Source organism: Haplochromis burtoni, unplaced genomic scaffold (assembly GCF_018398535.1).
Source record: "Haplochromis burtoni strain Fernald_Lab_line unplaced genomic scaffold, NCSU_Asbu1 Contig_53, whole genome shotgun sequence".
NCBI classification, from domain to species: Eukaryota; Metazoa; Chordata; class Actinopteri; order Cichliformes; family Cichlidae; genus Haplochromis; species Haplochromis burtoni.
This window is the reverse complement of record NW_024582414.1, coordinates 961,420-984,703: the sequence shown is the minus strand read 5'-3', so window position 1 is coordinate 984,703 and position 23,284 is coordinate 961,420. Positions and strand designations below refer to the sequence as shown.

Sequence of the window (23,284 nt, the reverse complement as noted above, 5' to 3'; positions counted from 1 at the left end):
TTTCCAGCTAATCCGATCCTAGCTGAAATATTAAATATTTAGGTAGCCACACAAGACGGCGATATCTTTTGTTGCTGTTTTACAGGAAAATATTCATTGGCAGTCATGTATACAGCTCCGATGCATTTATTCAATTTACTGCTTATGTTGTTTTGTCTGTTCCAAAGTCTGCGAGGCGGGATATCATAGTGTTTGTAGACTGCAGCCGCTAATATTTCCCTATTGTTTGCTGAGTAAGATGGTGTCCTAGATTCATCTCCTCAGCATTCTCTGTTGCTGTGGGCTTCAGGTCTCTCCGTGGACCTCAGTACATGCCCGAAGTCAGCACAGAGCACTGATATTACATAGTTACCTTTATCTTAAAAGGGCAAAGCCTTTCACCCCAGAGAGATGGAGTCTGCCACAGAAAAGAGAACAAGAAGCATCCGTTCTTCCAGGCCAGAGTGTTGAGGATTTCTGTTCCAGGCAGGCAAGGTTGAAGGAAAATGATCGATATTCAAAATGATCCTTTGTAGCTTTCTTTTACTCCTATTGTTCCTGTTTCGCAAAGGCCAGAAATGTGCTCCGAGAGAAGAACCACTTGTGTCCGTTAGCTGAACTCTTTGGAAGTTTTCTTTATTCTTCCCTACCCTGACCCTCTGAGTTATACTGAGAATAAAAGGAAACTCTCAGTCTCAGTACTTGATCTCCTGCACAAGAGGGATGCCCACATTCTCCATCTATCATTTCTTTAGGCCAGGTCAAGTTATTCCAGACATTCTTCTCCTTAGCAGCGTCTCCTAGCACATCCTGAGGGATCCAGAGGCATTCCAGTACCACATCAGATATACATAAAATCCTTTCACAAAGTCCGAATCTACCCTAGGGTCTCCTACATGATGCATATGCCCTGAAAATCTCCAAAGGGAGGCACCCTGAAGTCAGCCTTATGAAATGCCTGAACCACTTGAGCTTTTTAGAAATAAAGGAGCACCAGCTCTATTCTGTTCTCCCTCAGGATTGATTGAACTATTTCTAAAGTTTAAGCTCAGCCACCCTATAGAAGAAATTATTTTTAGTTGGTTATAACTGTATTTTTTTCTGGAATAAAGTTTATTATTGTGAGTAATTTTTCAGATAAAAGCAACCAGAAACCTGCTTCTCCTTTTAGGAATATGAAGGTTGTTGTGGTGGAGGGGTTATTAATCCAAAGGAGGTGAACAAAACAAGGTCATTGCTGCCACCTGAAACAAAACCTTGGAGGGGAACCTCCACAACCAAAGTAGTGCTTTAGCATAGGGCTTGGCTGTAGAGTCCAGAAGAGCAGGAGACTCACCAGTGCCTATCTCACCACTGTAGAGAGATGCCCTGGAGTTGGATTCATTTTTAGGATTTGGACCTTGGCATGCTAATCATGTGAACTTCCATGTTCTCTATATATACTGCTTCACAAAAAGAAAAACCTTTTGAAAACCCCCAAAACAGGAATGGTTTTAAAGGTGGAGGCCACTGACATTTTTTCTCTCCCTGTCTTTTCTGACAATTTTTTGCACTAGTTCAGTTAGGGTCAGTCACCGGTGGCATGAGGTGACACCTGGACCCCACAGAGGTTCCAAAGGTAGTTTAATTCCTCTAGGATGGGACATCAATACATGGCATCACCAAGAGATTTGCTCTGTCGCTCAACACAGTCTCAAGAGCATGGAGGAGATTCCAGGACACAGACAGCTACTCTAGGAGAAATGGACAGGACTGTAATAGATTCTTAACCCATCAGTAGAACCGATATCTGCTCCTTTGTGCAAGGAGAAACAGGATGAGCACTGCCAGAGCTACAAAATAAACCTCCAGCAGGACACTGGTGTGAATGTCTCTGACCAAATATCAGAAACAAACTACATGAGGCTAGCCTGGTGTCCTCTAGTGGGCTCTGTGCTCACTGCCCGACACTGTGGCATTTGCCAGAACACCAGAATATGCCTTTGACAGATAAGAGCCGGTTTACCCTGAGCACATGTGACAGACGTGAAGGGGTCTGGAGAACAAATGAAGAACGTTCGCTCAGCACGACAGGTTTGGCGGTGGGTCAGTGATGGTGGGGTGAGGCATATCCACAGAGGGGCGCAGAGACCTCTACAGGATTGGCAACAATACACTGGCACACTGTGAAATCCACTGTCAGACACTACACTGGTGCAGTGGGTCCTGGTTTCCTCCTGTTGCACAATAATGCCTGACCTCATGTGGCAAAAGTTTGCAGACAGTTTGTGGAAGATAAAGGAGTTCATACTGACCGGCTCCCATGCTCGCCTGACCTAAATCCAATAGGACGCGTCTGGACACGTCTGGGACGTTATGTTTCAGTTCATCAGACACTGCCAGGTTGCACCACAGACTGTCCAGGAGCTCAGTGATGTCCTGGTCCAGATCTAGGAGGAGATGCCCCAGGACACCATCTGTGGTCTCAGTAGGAGCATGCCCCGATGTTGTCAGGCATGTACATAAGCACATTGAGAACATACAAACCATTGAGTGCCATGTTGAGTGACTGGGGTGAATTTTCAGTAAAATGGGCTGGTCTGCCACATACTTTTCTTCACTTGGATTTACAAGGTGTCTTTGAATTAGGCCCTCTGTATGTTTGTAATTTTCATTTCCATCAAACAATGTAACATCCCTTCATTCCTAACACATTACCCGATCAGTATAGATATGCAGGCAGCATGATTTTTTCCCCCCATTGAGATCAGATCTATATTCTGATTTGTTTCTTTCATTTTTTCGAGCAGCGTAGATACTTCTAGCTTTGTGATCAGATTTCCATTCTGTGGATGCACTCCAGATATGAAGCAGTTTCTTGTGCAGACAGAATATTATTTACCCTTCTGGAGTCAGTGTTTTGCAAAAGAGATCACAATATGAATGTCTTGCTGCAGCGTTGATAACAGTGTTACTCCAGCTTTTGTAATGTAGAATAGTGGAAGATCATTTAATCTTGTTAACCGATTCACTCAAAAGCAGAAACACTAAACCACCAATTTATCCCCTCAGTGGGTGTTTTTCAAAGCTCCTACCAGTCTTCTGTGAGGCTGTCTTACTGAAGCAATCAAGCCTTCAGCTGCCTGTAGTGGACAAGGTCCTAATTTGTATGAACCAGGAGACTAGGGAACAAAAGACTTCATAGTCTAGTTTGAATAGCGAGTGTCAGAGCAGAGGCACCAATGTGAGCCTCTGATTCAGTGGTAAAACATGCAGGTTCTGATTGCTTTCCTATCAAAGACGTTGCTCTAGGAAAGAAAATTGAGAAGAGAAAGGAAAATTGCGACAGCATATCTTGTCTTTGTAATTCCGCAAATAGGAAGCAATGCATTTCGAGACTCCGAGTTAAATTACTCCCATATCTATCACCCAAAGGTAAATATAAGAATGTCCTCATCTTTTTTTGAAGCAGAGCCAACAGCTGCAAAAACAGACAGACTTTTGCTGCAGACAGATTAAAAACAAAGAGTGAAGCACCTACAAGGGATTGTGTAACATACACCAAACAGAGCGCGTGCCTCCTCAGCCACGGATCACATTTCATTCCCCACCATCCTCCAGTCCTTCACACAAGATCTGAAGAAAATTGTTTTTGGCATTTTTTGGAATACCACTGCTTCTCCCTGTGCTCATTTTTTTCTTTTTAATACACACTGTCAGCGAGTTGGTACTTCCATAACTCATTGAAACTCTCAACTGTGAGCGCAAGTACAAACTTTAAATGCCCAGTACTCTTGTCAACTGTTTTTCTTATCTATTCTCTTTGATGAAAACACTCATGCGCAGCCCTAAAGTCCGTGGCTTCAGAGAACTTGCTCAGAGATTCCAATTTTCCAGGGCTGTCAACTTCGCAGGGCTGCACAAAAACAACTGAAAACGTGTGTTTGAATCTTTCCTTTTTATTTTTATGGATACTGCTGCTGCTTTTTAAGCCTTAATGTGGCACTAATGCAACCATTTGTCATTACATAATTAAAAATCAGTACCTATTACTTCAAGGTTTGCTTTCCAACATATGTGGAGTTAATGCTTTTTATAAATTGCACTTAATTGTATTGTTAGTTTTGAATTAATTTGTGTAATAATTTGTGATGCCTTATTAACAGTTTTAAAGACAGGTATTTTTCAGCAGCATGTACCTTTATTTTTATCTTTTTCTAGCTGGTTAACTGTTAGCATTAGCTCTCACCCTGTTCCTACATTGTCTTCTGTCACACCAACCCTCTGCATGTTCTCCTTCACTACACCTGTGAATCTTCTGTGTGTTCATCCTCTTGCAGCTCCATCTTCAACATCCTTTTCCCAGTACATCCACTATCCCTCCTCCATTTCTAATGTTGTCCCTCCTGCTCACTCCCAATTAAAATCTCAACATCTTCAACTCTGCCACCTCCTGCTCCACCGCTCGCCTTTTTATCAGTGCCACTATCTCTAAACCATACATCATAGCAGGTCTCACTACTGTCTCTTAAACCTCACTAATTCTTATACAAAACTTTCATTTAGACTCCTGCCGATTCAGTGTCTCTTATCTATAATGGGCATTAGACGACACTCGCTGATTTTTCCTTTAGGAATAAAGGAGAGATTCCGTAAGCTCGGTGAGGGTGACTCATCTCCGATAAACGAAAACCATTTATATCATTTTCATTTCATCTGCCGTTCAAATGTAAAATGTTTCATGTTTCTCCAGGGTAGGACTGGCTGTATTTCAAACATTATCCGGAAGCACAGAACCGGATAATAGTTGTTTCAAGTGGGATTCATGGTACTGCGTCTGTAGTCTGTTTGCGTAGGTGTTTGGCTACGCAGAGTACAGGATTATGCTATGCAGTCTACGTGGGCTTGCTTACATACAGCAAGAAAATAACCAACAGTATGTAGATGTTGCTGAATCTATGCATAGGTTGAATGCTGGATTCAAACGCTAGCCTGAACAGTAAAGGGGGCCCACAAAGTCATGAAAAGATCAATAAAGCACAGACAAAGACTGTAGTAAACAAATGTGTTAGAACTTCAAAAACAGTCGACAGCAATGTTCTCTCTAATTTTTCATGTGTCTGAGCAAACACACAAACTCCCTGAGCGGCCCCTTGGACCACTGTGAGCAACAACAGACGTGTGCACTGTGGTCACGCCAGCATCGAATCCATCTAAGTTACATGGTTTATTAAAATTATCAAACTACAGCATTTACATTTATGTTAGACTTCTTTTAATTAAGTGCTTTAGCCGACTTAAAATGAAAATTAAAAAAAACCTTGTTCATGACCTGCGTAGTATGTTAACACTATTGGAAGTAAAAATAACTTGGAACTCCAATAAAGCTCTGACTTGTAACTCTGTCTGCAAAATACAGCATATAATGACCAATGTTGGGCAATTAATTATATAGTTACTTCTTCAAAAAAGTTACTGAGTTATGCAAACAACAAAGTTGTTTTTAAATAAACATTTCAAACTATTTACAGAACAATCAGCTGTTCTGCATCAAATTTGATGCCACACAAATTATTTGTGCCACTCCAAAAAATAATTTCTGTCCACTATGAGAGAAAGGAGAGCAACAGCCTGATACCTGCAGGCTTGACAGCAGGAGATGTATCACTGCTGTAACAGCTGTAACATTCACACAAGATTTGCGCTAAACGTCGCAAATCTCTCATCTCAAAACACCGCTGTCACTCCTAAAACTTCCTGCCTTCTTCCCCCAACTAAATATCATGTTGCCATATCATTTTTTTGATTGGTCGACATGGTACTTTTTCCGACGAACAGGAAAGGGTGGGGTTTTTTGGTTTTGCTCACAGGTGGAGAGTGCTTTCGAGCGTTTTCCTTATAAAACGCCGTTTTTACCGTTTCTTCCCGCAGTAAATATAAACAACGATAGTATTCAGGAAAAACAAACATTGCATATATTTTTATCATAACTCTGGTTTTACGTGGCCGATCAACACAATTTAAAAACTGGTATAAAGTCCACACTTTTTCCGTCAACTTCCGTCTGTCCTGCTCACATCTCCAGTGGTTGTACACATTGCCATTAACTCCACATCAGCCACGCCGCTTTGCTAGCTAAAACACCGGTGTCAGCACATAAGGACGCTGTCGTAGCCTGTCAACGACGTTGATTAACTGCGTATATACAAATATGACTATGGGATAAGGTGGCTTTGTTCTAATCCGATGCGGGAGCAGCCAGTCACTCACTGACTAACACTGCAAAACAGAATTGTTAAAGTTTTATTTTCAATTCAGGTTAGATTTTTTTCTTTTCTTTTGTGTGCAACGCAGATTTTCTGTGCGCAGAGATCGTGCCACCAGTGCGCAATTGCACATGCACGCAGCTTAGAGGGAACATTGGTCTACAGGTATGGGCAGGAATGGCTCAGTAGGTAGAGTGGGAGCTCGGGGGTTCGAATCCACTGAACGGCTATCATGAGGTACCCCTGAGCAAGGTACCGTCCCCACACACCGCTGCCGACTGCTTAGGTGAATAGGTTGAATGCAGGGGTTTTTCAACTTGGGGATCAATACACTCTACAGACCTGTTGCTCAGCATATTTTTGACACTGCCTCCTGTTGTCAGCAGACAGCTACTACATGTAGACAAGAGTCTACAAAGCTGTGCATTGGCTGTCTAGCAGCAGAGCACAACCATGCCAATCCCATAATGCACTTCCTGAAAAGCCTACACCAGCATAAATAGTGATTGTACTCTTAGATGCAAAGGAAGGAGTTGTGGCTTTGTTTACCACCTTAAAACACTTTTTTAATTTGATCTATATTCTTATGCGGGTTTAGTATTTCATGTTCGTCATTTTTTTGTGTTTCTTTCACAGTCTTTTACTCTACATACACAGCGTTGTCACTGAGGCATCATCAAAAAATAAATAAATAACAGGAAGAGCACAGTAGCCCTATCTCCATATGGAGCACTCACCGCTCCTCTTATTCTCACAGTTTTGGTATCAGCAAAGTTCCAGGAAAGATGGAGAGTAGGGAGAGAAGAGGAGGTCGAGATTCTGCCTCTCGCAGGGCAATTAAAGTGAGCTGAGTACACGGTGAGAAGTAGTGCTCTCACTGAGAGATGTACTGCACCTGTGGTGTGACAGCCACAGATAAAACCCTTAGTTAGTCAAAATCATGACAGTGACTTTACTCTAAGTCAGCCTTATTTGCTGCTGCTTTTACTTCAATATCATTTAACGCAGAAGCCAATTCAGTCACTGCGTTTCACACCACGGAGCAGTCGGCCACATAAAGACTAATTTTAGCACATATTTGAAAGTGAAGATGTCCCCGGGGAGTGGTTTGATAAGCCTGCAGAGAGAGGACAGGTTTTTCTTACCAGACAGCTGTACTCTACCTCCTGCTCTGGCAGTTTTTTGTCATTTCTCCACCTTCTCTCACCCCCCCATCCTCCCCACCCGCACCTTCCTTTTCCACTCCCACTCTATAGATAATGAGGTTTTAATGTAGTAAATTTGATATGGTGCAAGAAGGCTGGATTTTTCCCCATTACTTATCTCTGGCTACCAGGCCTTCCCATATGGGCTGCCCCCTAACCTCTTCATTCTGGCAAACATAGAGCCACCCTCATCCTCCCTCCCCCCCACCCACACACACACCTTCAAATTCAAACTTCACCCCCAACACAATACCCCATTTCTCTGTCCACTTGCAAATATACCGCATTCTTTTCAAGCCTTTAACACTTGTCCTTGCGTTATGTCCTAATTACGAGAAAGCAATTAGCGGCGTCCATCTTTTATATATGTTAATAAGAGAAATCAATATATTAAGATGACATGAATGAAGGTAGTAAATATATGATATCGCATATTGGAAAAGTAAACAGGCCCTGCAGCAACAAAGGGGGCTGATGATCGGGGGATGACTGTTGGTTATGAAAGATTACGATAATAAAAACAATCATCTTTAACCCTCTTTCATCCGTTCCATCTTCTGATAGCCTTCCCAGCCTTTCGTCTGCTTTTCCCTCAATTTCTTCCCACTCTTTTCCCTCCTGACCTGTCCTGTTCATCACCACCGTCATCTCTCTTCCTCTCATCTTTGCTATGCTTTTGACCCCCTCCACCCTACCACCCTTCATCCTCACTGCATGCTTCCCTTCCTCTACTTTCATGCCATCACCACATTATATCTGTCATTCTCTCCAGACTCCATTTCAAATTAACTGCAGTGAAGCTTTTTTTTTTTATCTGAAAGAAACCGACTGAAGACAGGAAGTCTAGAAGGCAGACAGAGAAAGATAGCAGTGCAAGGTGGTGGTCTTTGGTTTATTGGAGTGGCCTGATAGGTCTCATACCTAATTCAGTCCAGAAGAAGAAATGGAAGGGGTGAAGACCAAATTCTCACCTGTCTCTGAGGATAATAGCTAATTAACTGCATTGTGACAGAAATACCTATATATGCAGGGAATGAAGGGGGGTGGGGTTAAAAAGGGTGAAAACATAACTGGAAGATATATGAGGGCAAGGAGCATCATATGAAGCAAAAACTGGAGGTTTAGAAATGTTAACGATAGTGAGCTTGAAAAAGCCTGAACAACATTTGTTCTCATGTGGCAAGATTCTCTGTTACCACACCAAGAAAACTGGAAAAACATATCATGTTTATGTATCTTTCCAGAAATAATGACAAAGGATCGCTAAAGACTATTCGTTGTTTTTGTAGGGTTGGCTCCAAAGTGGTGCTAACGGGGTAAATGTTGGAAATCGCACGAGTGCCAGCTAAAGATTTCTGACTTCTTGCCTTCTGACAGTGACTGCAACTGTACCAGAGGAACCTTTGATGTCTGAGAGGATCCTGTGAGGATTTAGGTTTCCAGAGAGGACAGGACAACTTTGCCCTTTACTCTGGTTACAGTTTAGTATAAGAGACTGATGGGGAAGGGAAGGTTAAGCTCACATACTGTTTTCTGCTGTGTGGAATCTGTTTCCTGTGCACAGAATCATTATATTCATTCAGCAAACACTCAGTCTGCCGCTGTATTTTGAATGCCTTCTGCCCATTTTGAATCAGATTAAGCCTCACAAATCATATGGTGTGATCTGTTTAAGAATACCAATATCAAGTCTGCAAAAGCAGCAGCTTTAGGAGTTCTTTAGTTTTGAATAGGGCTTCACATCTCGCAAAATGCTTGTTTCTGACCTTTTCTGTTTTAAAGAGGAACCTGACTTATTGAATCTTTATGTGCTGCAAAAAATGGCAGTCTCCCAATCTTAGTGTTTAGTTTCGACACAGAGGTGTAAGTTAAGTAGTGTTTCTTTATTCATCACTCACTTTTCCATAGTGTAGATCGTTTTATCCAGGATGTCAGTGTAACCATGAGGTGAGCGCTGGTTATGGTTACAGATGCAATAGAGCTGACCAGAGGGGTTGGATAATATGTTCAAGTTTTCAAACTGGCAACCATCGATCCATCTACAAGCAACTGCTGCTGTGTACAGTCAGGGTCAAAAGAAAGTTTTACACATCTGGTGCATACATCTGGTCTTTGAATGAGGTAAATACAAACTCAGATGGACTACAAAACACTGTGTCATTATTTATTTGACAAAAACTCAGAATCAGTCGCTGCCTCCATAGGAACTGAGAGGGTAAGTGGCAGCCAGGTGCTGCTAATCAAACACACTTGATTAACTGAAGAGCAGAAAGTGTGAGCACCTCTATAAATCCTCGTACAGTGGATTAGAAAGTCATTAAGGAAATATTAAGTTATTCCTTCTTAAGGTTGTTCTAGCTGTTGAATCATGGGGTGTAATACTGATGAGTCTCTTGTGTCTGTGTACAACTCTCAGCTCTGGAGATCATTACAACAAAAAGAAAGACAGCACACGTAGACTTCTTGTATTCTCAAGGTGGATTAGGTTAGATAGTGACCCACACACAGTGCTGCTAAAAAGTGTTTTGCCACCTTCTGCAAATTTGTAACAGTTACGAATTCATCAAACAAATTTTCATTTTTGACAATGATAAACTGATTAAATACAAAATGCATTTTGAAATGATGATATTATTTCGTTTGGGACACCAGTATTCCAAACCTACCGATGTGAAGTGTTGCCTTGCTTTTTAATAGCCACAATGAAATGAGACTAAACACAATCGTGCTTTGGCCACTGTGTATCACAGCACACTCTTCCCTAAAACAACAATCCAGTGTCTTCTCTGTGTGAAGTTTTAATAAAATAAAAGCTATACACAGTGAGGCCAGTGGATTACTTTTTTTCCTGTTTCAGCTTCACATTACATGAAAACACAGATATCCAAATATGGATTAATAAACCCAAACTATCTCCATGACTACATATTGTACCACTACGTGTAACTGTAATATTTTTGTTATTTGGAACAGGGCAATGTGATGAAGCCTGGCAAAGGGTGCTTTTACCAATTTCTTTTGTTTTCGCTTTACTTTGGATGTATTTTTGTTTATACTGGCCAAAACTAAGTGCTGAAGTTAGACTAAAAGAATATTTTGGTTACAGACAGACTGTTTGGGCTGCTTCTTAAATATATCTCCTAATTGTCTCTGTACCTCACACGCAGTTGCAGTCATCTGTGCTGAACAGTTCGATGGTCCTAAGCGAAACACCTAATGTGGTTCTGGAGGGTCTGAGACCCGGGACCGGCTATGTGGTCCAGGTGAGGGCCCGCACTGTAGCGGGCTACGGAGCCTACAGCAAAGACATGCTCTTCCAAACCCTCACCGACGGTAAGTGTGTGGGTGGTTATCTGGAGTGTGTGGAGGTGTTTGTGTGGGTGTGGGTTTTCGTGGTGGAGAGGAAAGCGAGTGTAGGGCTGAGAGAGGGAATGTGAGAGGGTTGCGCAAGAGTGAAATTCTGGCTGTGAAGTGATTAAATTCTCCCTTACTTTCTCTGTGTGTGTGTGTGTGTGTGCGCGCGTGTGTATGTTTGTGAAGAGTGCTTGCAGTCATGTAAAATGAGCCTTGTAAATTATATTTTCTGTGTATTAGAGAGAAAAAAGTGTCAGTTATATATTTTCCCTTCCAGAAACGCTCAGCTGTGTGTATGCAAGACTGAAACATATGAGGAGTATGAAATATAATATTTTTTCCTTAATTTGTGTGTGTGTGTGTTCTGCAGATGAATATAAGTCAGAGCTCGGACAGCAGCTCTCTCTGATTGCTGGCTCTCTAGTTGGTGGAGTGTGTATTGTATCACTAGTAGCTATCGCCATCATCTGTACCAGGTAATGCACAGCTGACACACCTGCTCACTTCACACGAAAGTGCAGCTGCACATAAATGTGTGTCACTGCAAAATCCAAAGAGGTAGAGATGCTAGACACGTGTCCTATTAAATAACATACTTTTCACTTGTCAGACTATGAACATGAACTGATAGTTAAAACAACAGTTCCCCTCTTTTTTGAGCTTTGAACGAAATGCAAAGGTATTTGTAATTACGTGGACAAAGCGGCACTTCAGTAGCACAGTTGCAGCTTCCACACATCACGTCTTTAGATCACGTTATTTAATGACCGCTGAGGAAATCGATTAGCTGAGACAGACTGGTAGATGCTTTTTTAAAAGCAGTAAGTGGACTTTGAACAACATATTTTTTTCCAGGATAAATGTTCAGGGCCGATTGGCCATGGAGCATACCACATGAATAAAAAGGCCCCCAGCAACAGAATCCCTCACCCATTTTACTAATCCCCTGCTCTCTTTCCTGACATTTGCCATCTGTTTCAAATATAATTACCCAGTAAAATAAATCTGACACCCACAAATATCAATCAAATAAATGTATTTTAACAAAGCTCCTTTAAATGAATAAGAGAGCTGCTGCACATGCATTCTTCTATTTCAGCTAAAATGGTGAAAAAAAGAAAAAAATGGAAGTTTATCAACCATATGAGCAGCACCTAGCTCACGGTGCGAGCTATCGCTACTTAAGCGTAAACCAAATAATGGAAGCCTCTGGGAGTGTGTTGTGTGGAGCGTAGCCACAGCTGATGTACCTCCTTTAAAGTAACATTTTATATGTTGTTGATGTGACAAAAAATAAATGACAAGTGAAAGTTCTGCATGAATAATTGTACTAAAATGTCCATCCGTCAGTCCTTACAAAACACCATCCATCCCTCTATTCGTCATCTTCCACTTATAGACAATCAGGTCACAATGGCACTAAGCCAAGTAGGGTCTTTTCCCCAGCAACACTTTCCAGTTGATCCTGGAGGAGCTGAGGTGTTCCCAGTTGCTCCCAATCACTCGAGTGAGCCTTGAGTCTATTCTAGGGTCACCTCATGTTTGGATATACCCAACGACCTCCAATGGAAGGCTCCCTTGAGACCGGAAGGCGCAGGAGATCCCTTTGGATGTCTGAGCTGTTCTCCTTATCTCCAAAGCTGAGCCCATTCCTTCTACAGAGGAAACCGATTTCATCGGTCTTAGTCGTTTGGTCATTACTAGATCTCATGATCACTATTTGCACTATTTGTTGCAGTCTTATGAAAGTTGGACTTGGTGGAGTGGTAATCTCATTACCATGACAGTCTGGTACAGCACCCACATCACTGCTGATCTTGTGCCAATCTGTTGGTTCAAGTCACACTGCACTTCCTGTTACTTGGGAATAAGAGGCCATCATATTTGATACAAGCTTCTAAACCCCAACCAGGAGGCAGCATTTCATCATTTTTCCAGTTGGAGATGAGAGGAACTCTGTGGCAGTCCACCACCTCCTGCTTGACCACTAAAATGAAGCAATGTTGCAAAAGTACCGCTTTGGCGCCTATGGGTGTCATATTATTCTGTATGGCATCGTTAGATTGTTAAATTACAGGCATCAGTGCATGAACAGCTTGTCTTACTTACTTTACATATAGGGGTAATAGGGTAAAGGGGTTGAGGACATGATTGGTGGTAGAGAAGAAGAAGAAAAAGATGTGATAAACTAATCTGTTGTTTGTTTTTCATCTTTGATGTGTTTTTTTTTTTTGTGGTGTCTTATCATTTGAATTTCGATTGATATTAAACCATGTGAGAAATTTGGATCCAAAAAAATCCCTATTTGTTGCAGCTGTTAAAAAACAGACGTTTGACTGATCTCATTACATTCTGCTTTTTGTAATTCAGCAAGCTTGAAGGTTAAAACCACTGGTGTCGGCTTTAATAATGTGCTCTATTTTAAAACATTATCAACTGTGTAAAATGTTCACCTAAAACTATTTTCTGGAGCTGTTAAATAAATGTCTTAGAAAGTAAAATAATACTTTTAAAACGAAGTACAGTTGAAGTTGCATTAAATGGTACCTTACTATATATACACTATATTGCCAAAAGTATTTGCTTGTCTGCCTTCACACTTAAATGAACTTGAGTGACATCCCATTCTTAATCCATAGGGTTTGCAGCTATAACAGCTTCAACTCTTCTGGGAAGGCTTTCCACAAGGTTTAGGAGTGTTTATGGGAATTTTTGACCATTCTTCCAGAAGTGCATTTGCGCTCTAATTGATCCCAGAAGTGTACGGTCAGGTTGAGGTCAGGACTCTGTGCAGGCCAGTCAAGTTCTCCCACACCAAACGCACTCATCCATGCGTTTATGGACCTTGCTTTGTGCACTGATGCACATTCATGTTAGATCAGGAAAGGTCCCCAAGCTGTTCCCATACAGTTGGGAGCATGAAATGAAAGAATTACAAGTTCCTCTGACTGGAAATTATGAGGGACAGCCCCAACAAGTACCCTTGTCCTGGCAACCACCAAACCCACAGTCATCCAGATGGAGAAGTGTGATTCGTTGCTCCAGACGAGACATCTGCACTGCTCTAGTCTGTGGCGTGCTTTATACCACTTTATTCATCACTTTGCATGGCACTTGGTGACATAAGGCTGTTGTTCGACCGTTGTTCACTGTTCCTGAAGGCCACATGAATTTTGGAGGTCTGTAGAGATTGACTTTGTAGAAAGTTGGTGACCTCTGCGCACGATGCACCTCAGCTCTGTGATTTTACATAGCCTACCACTACATGGCCAAGTTGCTGTTGTTCCCAATCATTTCATCTTTGTTATAATATCACTAACAGTTGATTGTGGAATATTTAGTAGTGAGAAAATTTCACAGCTGGACTTGTTCCACTATCACGGTAACATTCTGGAATTTACTGAGCTCTTCTTTTACAAATGTTTGTGGAAGCAGTCTGCATGTCTAGCTGCTTCATTTTATACACCTGTGGTCATGGAAGTGATTGCAACATCTGAATTCAATGATTTGGATGGCTGCGTTTTGACTTTTGGCAATATAGTGTAGCTTCCACCACTGACAGCTGCAGCTCTCTCACCTTAAATGTAGAATCGGTATGTTTACCAGTATGTCTGCTTGCAGTCGTGTGTGTGCATCTAAGTCAAATCCTCTCTGTACTCTGTAGTCTTTAACCTTTCGCTGATCAACTGATTCAAGCTCAAACTACACTTGCTGCTGCTATTGCTATTATTGTTAGCTATTTCCAATACTTTTGTATCTGCATATGGTACTACAAAAAACCGAGTGTGGCATTTTCCAAATAATGGTCATTCATGGCCACAGCCACTGACAGCAAGGAGACCTACAAGTTAGTCTAACTTTAAATTTTGCATGCATTGGACTATAAAATATTTGTTTTCTTATCCTGTTAGGGGGTCACAGATGAACTGGAGCCTGTCCTAGCTGACATTAAGGGAGAGGTGGGCTATGTGAAGGAGAAATATCAAAATTAGAGTGCAAGAACAAAAGATTCTTATGAAATAACATTGGTTGTGTACGTGAAGGGAGCATTTCTAAATGTACTTCACATATTTTTTTAACAAAGGATTTGAAATGACTCCTAGTAGAAATAAAGTTGTAGACCAAAAAATCACGCACAAGTGATGCAAAAAAAATATTAAATTATAATATTTAATACGGCAAGAGTTTTAAACTAGCTGTGAAATGAGAAATGTCCAAAGTCTCAGTGACCCCATGAACTCCCAGAAATAGCGAGCGGCAAGCTGTCTCTCCTGCGCTCAGTATTAGGTGTCTGCTGTGGAGATCAGTCCACATATTAAAATATTACCGCGTGCATTCCTTTAGTTTCAGCCTCGGAGAGAAGCGGGAAACAAGAGCTGATGACAAAGAGCACGAGCAAGTCACCCAATACTAATGATTTCCTGACAGACTCTCTCTTAAGCACACTTCTGGAAAACAATTTATTTCACCTCAAAAGAGAAACAGCGAGAGGACAACCAATTAGCATGATGTTTCTGCAACATTTCTAACTTTGAGTTGTGTTATTTTTTTACCTACTTGCCACTTTTTCTTCCCCGTAAATCTCTGTGTCCGTGTTTCTGTCTGCAGGAGAAGGCAGCTGAAGGAGAGCGTATATGGTGACAAGCTGCAGCAGTACAACACAGGAGGAGGTACGACCCCCCTCCTAACACTGCGCTCTTTATTTCTTTATCACGATACATAAAATATGATGTGTTAAAACAGTGTGTGTATTTGAGCTTTCTGACTTTCTCCTCAGAGGTGACTCTGAGGCCAGACATGTTCAGTGGACCCACACCCACTGTGACCTTTCCCAGCCTGTCTGAGGGTCACAGTTCACCAGGGGTCAAGATCTACATTGACCCTTTCACCTACGAGGACCCCAATGAGGCTGTGCGGGAGTTTGCCAAAGAAATCGATCCCTCCTGTGTCAAAATAGAGGAAGTCATCGGATCAGGTAGATATTTTAAGTGCCTTCATGTGTTTGGTGACCCTTTCGCTTTCGTCATGTTGTTTCTATAAGCTGCTGAAAGATAATCTCAGCAAGGGAAAATCTGTATTTATTTTCAGATGTGTTGAATAACCACTGCATTCATTCCGTTTAAGCAAAATCAGTTGAAGGTTGAGATGAAAAAATAACCACAATCACAGCACTGCTATCCTCTACAAAGCGCCTCAAAACACAAGCTAGAAAAGCAAACCTTGGTTTATTTAATGAAACCAACCGCCATGTGAAGGAGCAGATCCTCTACAGCAAATTAATCAAATTTCTCAACTGTGCCAGACTTTAGTGTGAATGAGGAAGATCTGGAATCACACAATGCCAGTTTATTATTTTGCTTTATTTTTCCTTTGAAGTCAGGAGAGATGTTTTATTCATGTTGAAAACTTTCACAGGAATAAATTAAAACTGTCTTCATGCATTCTCTTTGGCTATCTGCACTCTCACTGTAAAAATGCTGTATGATGTTTGGCAAACAGAGAACGCTGAGAGTCCCAGGGCTGCTGGGGGGGGGGTTTGGCTATTGGATGAGAAAAGGAGAAAGGAAAAGAGGAAGGAAAGAAGAACAAGGAACACCTTTAAAGTATAAAGCTGAGTGTGAGTTATCATCCACTTCAGTTATCAGTCGTTGGGCTTCAGTATCGTGCAAAAGTCTTAAGCCACCCCTCATTTCACTGGAAAATAAATGCAGCAGTTTTATTGAAGTGTGTACAAACATAAAGGAAACTAGTCTAAGGCAGCGGTCTCCAACCTTTTTTGCGCCACGGACCAGTTTATGCCCGACAATATTTTCACGGACCGGCCTTTAAGGTGTCGCAGATAAATACAACAAAATAAAACTAGTACCGGTACCGAAAAAAAAGAAGATTTATTCATAACACACGTGAAAAGACCCAGGGACACCGAGTTAACGATAAAAACGATAACAAAATAACACTGAAAACCGATAAAAACCCTGAAAACCATACATTTCACACCTGAGCTTCAACTCTCGCGGCCCGGTACCAAACGACTCACGGATTGGTACCGGTCCGAGGCCTGGGGGTTGGGGACCGCTGGTCTAAGGAGCTTGGAAAGAAAAGCGTCTGGAATTCTTTAAGTTGCTTGAAGACGTTTCACCTCTCATCCGAGAAACTTCTTCAGTTCTAAAGTTTAGATAAAAACCTTAGAACACTGATCAAGGGGTCCTTTCTGCCTTTTGTGGGGGACACTCCCATAGGGCTTAAATCTGGGACTCTCCACCAAGAAGCTTCTCAGATGACTGAGAACCTTCACAGACATAAAGGAAACTACAATATATAAGTCAAAAACACAGTTTGTACAATTCAAACAAGCTTGAAAGTCAATATTTTGTATGACCAACTTCATTCTTCGGCACAGACTAAACTTTCTTTTTTTCTTCCTTACACCGCTGAGTGAAATGCAACTCCAAAACCATGACTAAGCCTCCATTGTGTTTTATATGGTGGCTGTACACACTCATTGTTGTACCTCTATTCTCATCCACTTCATAATAATGACATACAGCTTTTAAGAATGGCTTGTTTACCGTTTTTCACGTGGCCTTGGGAAATAGTGGATGAATCAATTGGGGGCCTGATGCATCTTTCAGGGTATCCACATTCAGATTGGATGAAGGGTTTGGGAGTTTCAGGTCCTAAATATGTGCCACTCTCTTTTTAAAGGCACAAAAGGTAGTTGGACAGTTGAGTCAAAAGCTATTTCAGGTAGGTGAGGGCAATTCCTTCGTTATGTCATTATCACTTAAGCAGATAAAAGGCCTGAAGTTAATTTGAGGTTTGATTTGGAAGATTTTGCTGTAAACAGACAACATGCGGTCAAAGGAGCTCTCCATGCAGGTGAAACAAGCCATCCAGAAAAAAACCATCTGAGAAAGTGCTACAATATTAGAGCCACTCATAAGCCTCAAGAATAGAAAGGCTAGATTGGACTAGCCTGCTAAAACACTGAAAGCTGGTGCAGTAAAGGCCTGGCAGAGTATTAAAAAGAAGAAGACGCAGCATCTACTGATGTCCATGGGGTCAAGACTTCAGGCTGTTATTACCAGCAAAGGCTTTTAAAACAAGTATTAGAAACTAACAATTTATTTTCAGGTATTTAATTAGTTCAGTTGCTTTTGACCTGCATTTGAAATGAAGCGATTGTGTTAAGTTCCTTACATTTTTATGCAATCTTTTTGTTCAACCCAAAGTGCATAAAGATACAACTTAAAATTCTTTGCTAAGTTGTCTGTTACTGGTTCATCCTTGAGTTACGTATGCTGGATAGGTCAAAGCAAAAAAGATTTCCTCCAAAAATGTTCAGGACTAGATTGAAAATGAGCCAAAAACCATCCAGTGTCCAAAGACAAATCCACAGAAAGCTGAGAAAATTAGTGCTCAAGACTACCTTAAAAAATCAAATATGACGGCTTAGAATCAAAATTTAAAGAAATGAATTGTAGCCCAAGACTTTTGCACATACATAGCCAATAAGAACTGATTATATAACGATATTAGAGCTATGTATTTATGTTTACTACTGTTCTATCCCCCCAGAAAAAAATTGCATATATTTATTGTTTGTTATCAGGACGTCAGAAAAGGGACTCATAAGTTTTGGAGCCCTCACCCATTGAGGAAATATTTCTAAAAATATTTCAAAGTAATCCCTCCCCAAAATTAATCAGCAATTTCTATAACGCATTTATGAGTTTCAGTACAAGTGCAACTTTGGATATTAAGGCAAGGTGGGAAGCTGAGACTGGCACTCAAATCTCAGAGGACGCCTGGGAAGAGGTGTTCGGTGAAGCCCATCTCGTGACTCTGGGCTGTGGAGAGAATCCAAATGGAAGGTGGTCATGAGATATTTTAGAACCCCAGAGATAATGGCCAAAATGAAGCCTACAAATCCTGATACCTGCTGGCGAAATTGTGGTACTCATTTATGAACCCACTCACATATATTCTGGTCATGCCCAAAAATCTGCTCATTTTGGAATAACATATTTAAAGTTCTCAATACAGTTTTCCAACAACCACTAACAAAAGACCAACAGTTAGCCATTTTAGGAGTATTACCAAATGGTTTTGCAGGAAACAATAAAAAGTACCTCTTAAGAATCGTGCTTACAGCAGCACTAAAGTGTATTACTATTAAATGGCTGAATCTTGACCCACCTTCATATAATATGTGGATTGATAAAGTAAGAGAAATTTACCAGATGGAGGAAATAACATATACTCTGCGGATTCAGAGAGAGTTGTTTACTGAACGTTGGCGACCCATGCATGCTTTACTGTTTCAATAATTTAGCATAGGTCTGTTTCATTTTGTTCATTCATGGCTATTAAGATTGTCACATGTTTTTTAATATTACGTAAAGTTTCTTTTTTTGGGGGGGGTTGCATCCCAGTTTTGTGTTGTGTTTCCTAATTGCAGTTCTTATTGTAATCTGTATTTCTGCACTGCAGTTCCTGTAACTGTCTTACTTGTGAACATTGCAATGTTGTAAATTATAATAAAATCTGAGTTAAAAAAAGAAAGAAAGAAAAGGGACTCACACTCTCAGACACGACCAGTGTCTGTGTGACAGTTTTAAAGAAAGCGATCTGGAGCTGCAGCTAAATTTAATAGGATCTTTCTTCACTCATGCTCTGCCAGGTTTTCTGAAATTTGGTTACTCGTGTTTGAACAGTATTACTGACCGACAACTAGACAGACCGACAAATAAAGCAGAAGCACTGAAGCCAGCTACCTCTGCCTCACAGGAATAATAGTATACATTCTCTACCAGATGTTCAGGACTGTTGTTTGCTACAAGTAGATTTTTAAAGGAAATATTAATGCTCGTTGATTTAGTTTTATTTGTTTAGATCTTATATCACAGCATTAGGCCCAAAAAGGTTGGAGGTTCACTTTAAACTATCATTTGGTTAATGGGAGGGAAGAGAATATGGATTCTTCAATATTGCAAGTAAGGTGATAGTTCAGTATGGTGCTTTCTTGAAGATGGTTATTTTGGCAAAGTGGATTCAGATTTGAATATATATTAAGCTGATATGAATCATTTTTCACATTAGTCAAGGTGTGAATGGGTATATGCCTGCTCCTGTTTGTCATTTGTTTTAGAGCAAGATTGCATAAAACCTTTCTGGTCAAATTTCGTGAAACTTATTACTGTTTAATAATATATAAAAAATAACTGCCAGAGGCAGATGGTTGCTGTTGCTCTCACATTTCAGCTCTTTTTGGCTTTTTACCCACTGCAACTGCAAGCTTAGCTGCTGTCAGCTCATTTTTTTTATCTGACCTGGGTTCCCTGTCTGGACAATGGCGCTGCCTCTTTGCTGGTCAAGTGTGAGATGGAAAAGAAAGGATCACCTCCACCATGAATTTTACAGGGAGTGCAGAATTATTAGGCAAATGAGTATTTTGTCCACATCATCCTCTTCATGCATGTTGTCTTACTCCAAGCTGTATAGGCTCGAAAGCCTACTACCAATTAAGCATATTAGGTGATGTGCATCTCTGTAATGAGAAGGGGTGTGGTCTAATGACATCAACACCCTATATCAGGTGTGCATAATTATTAGGCAACGTCCTTTCCTTTGGCAAAATGGGTCAAAAGAAGGACTTGACAGGCTCAGAAAAGTCAAAAATAGTGAGATATCTTGCAGAGGGATGCAGCAGTCTCAAAACTGCAAAGCTTCTGAAGCGTGATCATCGAACAATCAAGCGTTTCATTCAAAATAGTCAACAGGGTCGCAAGAAGCGTGTGGAAAAACCAAGGCGCAAAATAACTGCCCATGAACTGAGAAAAGTCAAGCGTGCAGCTGCCAAGATGCCACTTGCCACCAGTTTGGCCATATTTCAGAGCTGCAACATCACTGGAGTGCCCAAAAGCACAAGGTGTGCAATACTCAGAGACATGGCCAAGGTAAGAAAGGCTGAAAGACGACCACCACTGAACAAGACACACAAGCTGAAACGTCAAGACTGGGCCAAGAAATATCTCAAGACTGGTTTTTCTAAGGTTTTATGGACTGATGAAATGAGAGTGAGTCTTGATGGGCCAGATGGATGGGCCCGTGGCTGGATCGGTAAAGGGCAGAGAGCTCCAGTCCGACTCAGACGCCAGCAAGGTGGAGGTGGAGTACTGGTTTGGGCTGGTATCATCAAAGATGAGCTTGTGGGGCCTTTTCGGGTTGAGGATGGAGTCAAGCTCAACTCCCAGTCCTACTGCCAGTTTCTGGAAGACACCTTCTTCAAGCAGTGGTACAGGAAGAAGTCTGCATCCTTCAAGAAAAACATGATTTTCATGCAGGACAATGCTCCATCACACGCGTCCAAGTACTCCACAGCGTGGCTGGCAAGAAAGGGTATAAAAGAAGAAAAACTAATGACATGGCCACCTTGTTCACCTGATCTGAACCCCATTGAGAACCTGTGGTCCATCATCAAATGTGAGATTTACAAGGAGGGAAAACAGTACACCTCTCTGAACAGTGTCTGGGAGGCTGTGGTTGCTGCTGCACGCAATGTTGATGGTGAACAGATCAAAACACTGACAGAATCCATGGATGGCAGGCTTTTGAGTGTCCTTGCAAAGAAAGGTGGCTATATTGGTCGCTGATTTGTTTTTGTTTTGTTTTTGAATGTCAGAAATGTATATTTGTGAATGTGGAGATGTTATATTGGTTTCACTGGTAAAAATAAATAATTGAAATGGGTATATATTTGTTTTTTGTTAAGTTGCCTAATAATTATGCACAGTAATAGTCACCTGCACACACAGATATCCCCCTAAAATAGCTAAAACTAAAAACAAACTAAAAACTACTTCCAAAAACATTCAGCTTTGATATTAATGAGTTTTTTGGGTTCATTGAGAACATGGTTGTTGTTCAATAATAAAATTATTCCTCAAAAATACAACTTGCCTAATAATTCTGCACTCCCTGTAGCTGTGATGCCCCTGTCATTGTTAATGTTGTTACTATGTAACCAACCTTTTTAAATGGAACTGTTCATTTCAGCCAGCTGCCATCACAAGTGATGGGCAAAAACTGTGTAACCAGCAAGTAACCAAGACTTTTACTGAAGAAGAATTTTACTGAGTAGTTCCGTTTTCTTTCGGCACTTTGGTAAGTTGAATAGCTATCCTGCTATAATACAATTTGATTCTGTGACTAAATTTTGTTAAAAAGTATAAAAGGTACATTTAATTTGTAGCATTCCCATATCCTTTACTAGAAAGTGACCACAGAGAGTTGATCAGGTTCTATAAATCTAAACATTGACTGTGTGCATTTCATCCACAAATTTATATCTTTACAGCCAATATGTGATGTTAAGCATTTTATTGAAAATTAATTGAGAGACCTTTTTTTCATCTCCCTTGGGATGCTCTGCTAAACCTTAACTGTAGCCACCGTCAGCTTCTTGTAGTTTGTTGGCCATGACAACTGACACACTTATCAATTGCCCAATTACTTTTTAACCTTTGAAACTGAGGGCGTGTTAATCAATGCAACACATTTGTTGAAGTCCTGGAATTAAAGCTAAATGTCTGCGCTTTAATCTTTCTATATTTTTTGGATTCAACAGTAGTGGTATATGGAGGCAAAAATGCAAAATTTCTTATAGACCTAAGTCTGTTTATTATTGGTCATAATTTATGGTCAACAAGAAACAGGAGTAAAACGTTATTCTTCAGATCTTACACTATGATTCTCGTTACTTATTCTTCTTTTGACCAAAACCAATCACACTCAAAGCGATTGAGCTCACGGTGTTAAAGGTTGTGAATTAGAACTGCTGCGAGTATGTGCTGTGGGCTTTGGTCTGTTGAGGTACTCTGAGAGGCTTTTGGTAATCCCTCCCCCGTTTCTCGGTTTATTTCCCTCAGCGAAAGGGTTTCTCACCTAAGCCAGAGGTGACAGAGGAGGGCTGAAAACTGCAAGGAGGGAGGAGAAAATATGAGCCCGAGTAATATGAGATGGGCACCTTGAACCCTCAAACGGGCGGATCTCTACCTTTCTAAGTGATAGTGAAAGTTTATCCATAGCTGTTTGCCTTTTGTTTTTAATCTGTGTATTTCTTTGATACTTCCTCCTATGTCGAGCTCCCTCTGTGATTCAGCCCCCTCTGGAGTTTCACTTTGTTTGTGTACAGCGAAATGCTAAACAAAGAACCGAAAGGGGGGTGGGCTGGGGGGCGGGGAGGAAGCAGAACAACAGATTGAGCAGGGAAGATAAAAGAAGAAAGCACCCCGAGGAGATAATAAAAATATCTCACCTTACTCCCTCATCCTCTCCCTCTGCGATAACACCCTCTCCTTTCCTCCTTTTGTATTACTATCACTGACACTGTAGGAATTGTCCTTCACAAAAAGCACTTTATTTGACTGAAGACAAATCATGAAACTCTTAAATTTATAAAAGGAAGTAGCAACCATATCTCATCTGACAGTTCTTTAC

The 23,284-nt window shown here is 41.0% G+C and overlaps 1 protein-coding gene across 1 annotated transcript in view; it reads left to right on the top strand.

Moving 5' to 3' along the window:
* The window catches only part of LOC102291616 (ephrin type-B receptor 1), a 144,480-nt gene that overhangs the window by 95,654 nt on the left and 25,542 nt on the right, over positions 1–23,284 (top strand). The window contains exons 10-13 of the mRNA XM_042220673.1: positions 10,597–10,762; positions 11,154–11,259; positions 15,392–15,453; positions 15,561–15,758. Of these exons, the coding sequence (XP_042076607.1) occupies positions 10,597–10,762; positions 11,154–11,259; positions 15,392–15,453; positions 15,561–15,758 (532 nt within the window). The remainder of the gene's footprint in view (positions 1–10,596; positions 10,763–11,153; positions 11,260–15,391; positions 15,454–15,560; positions 15,759–23,284) is intronic.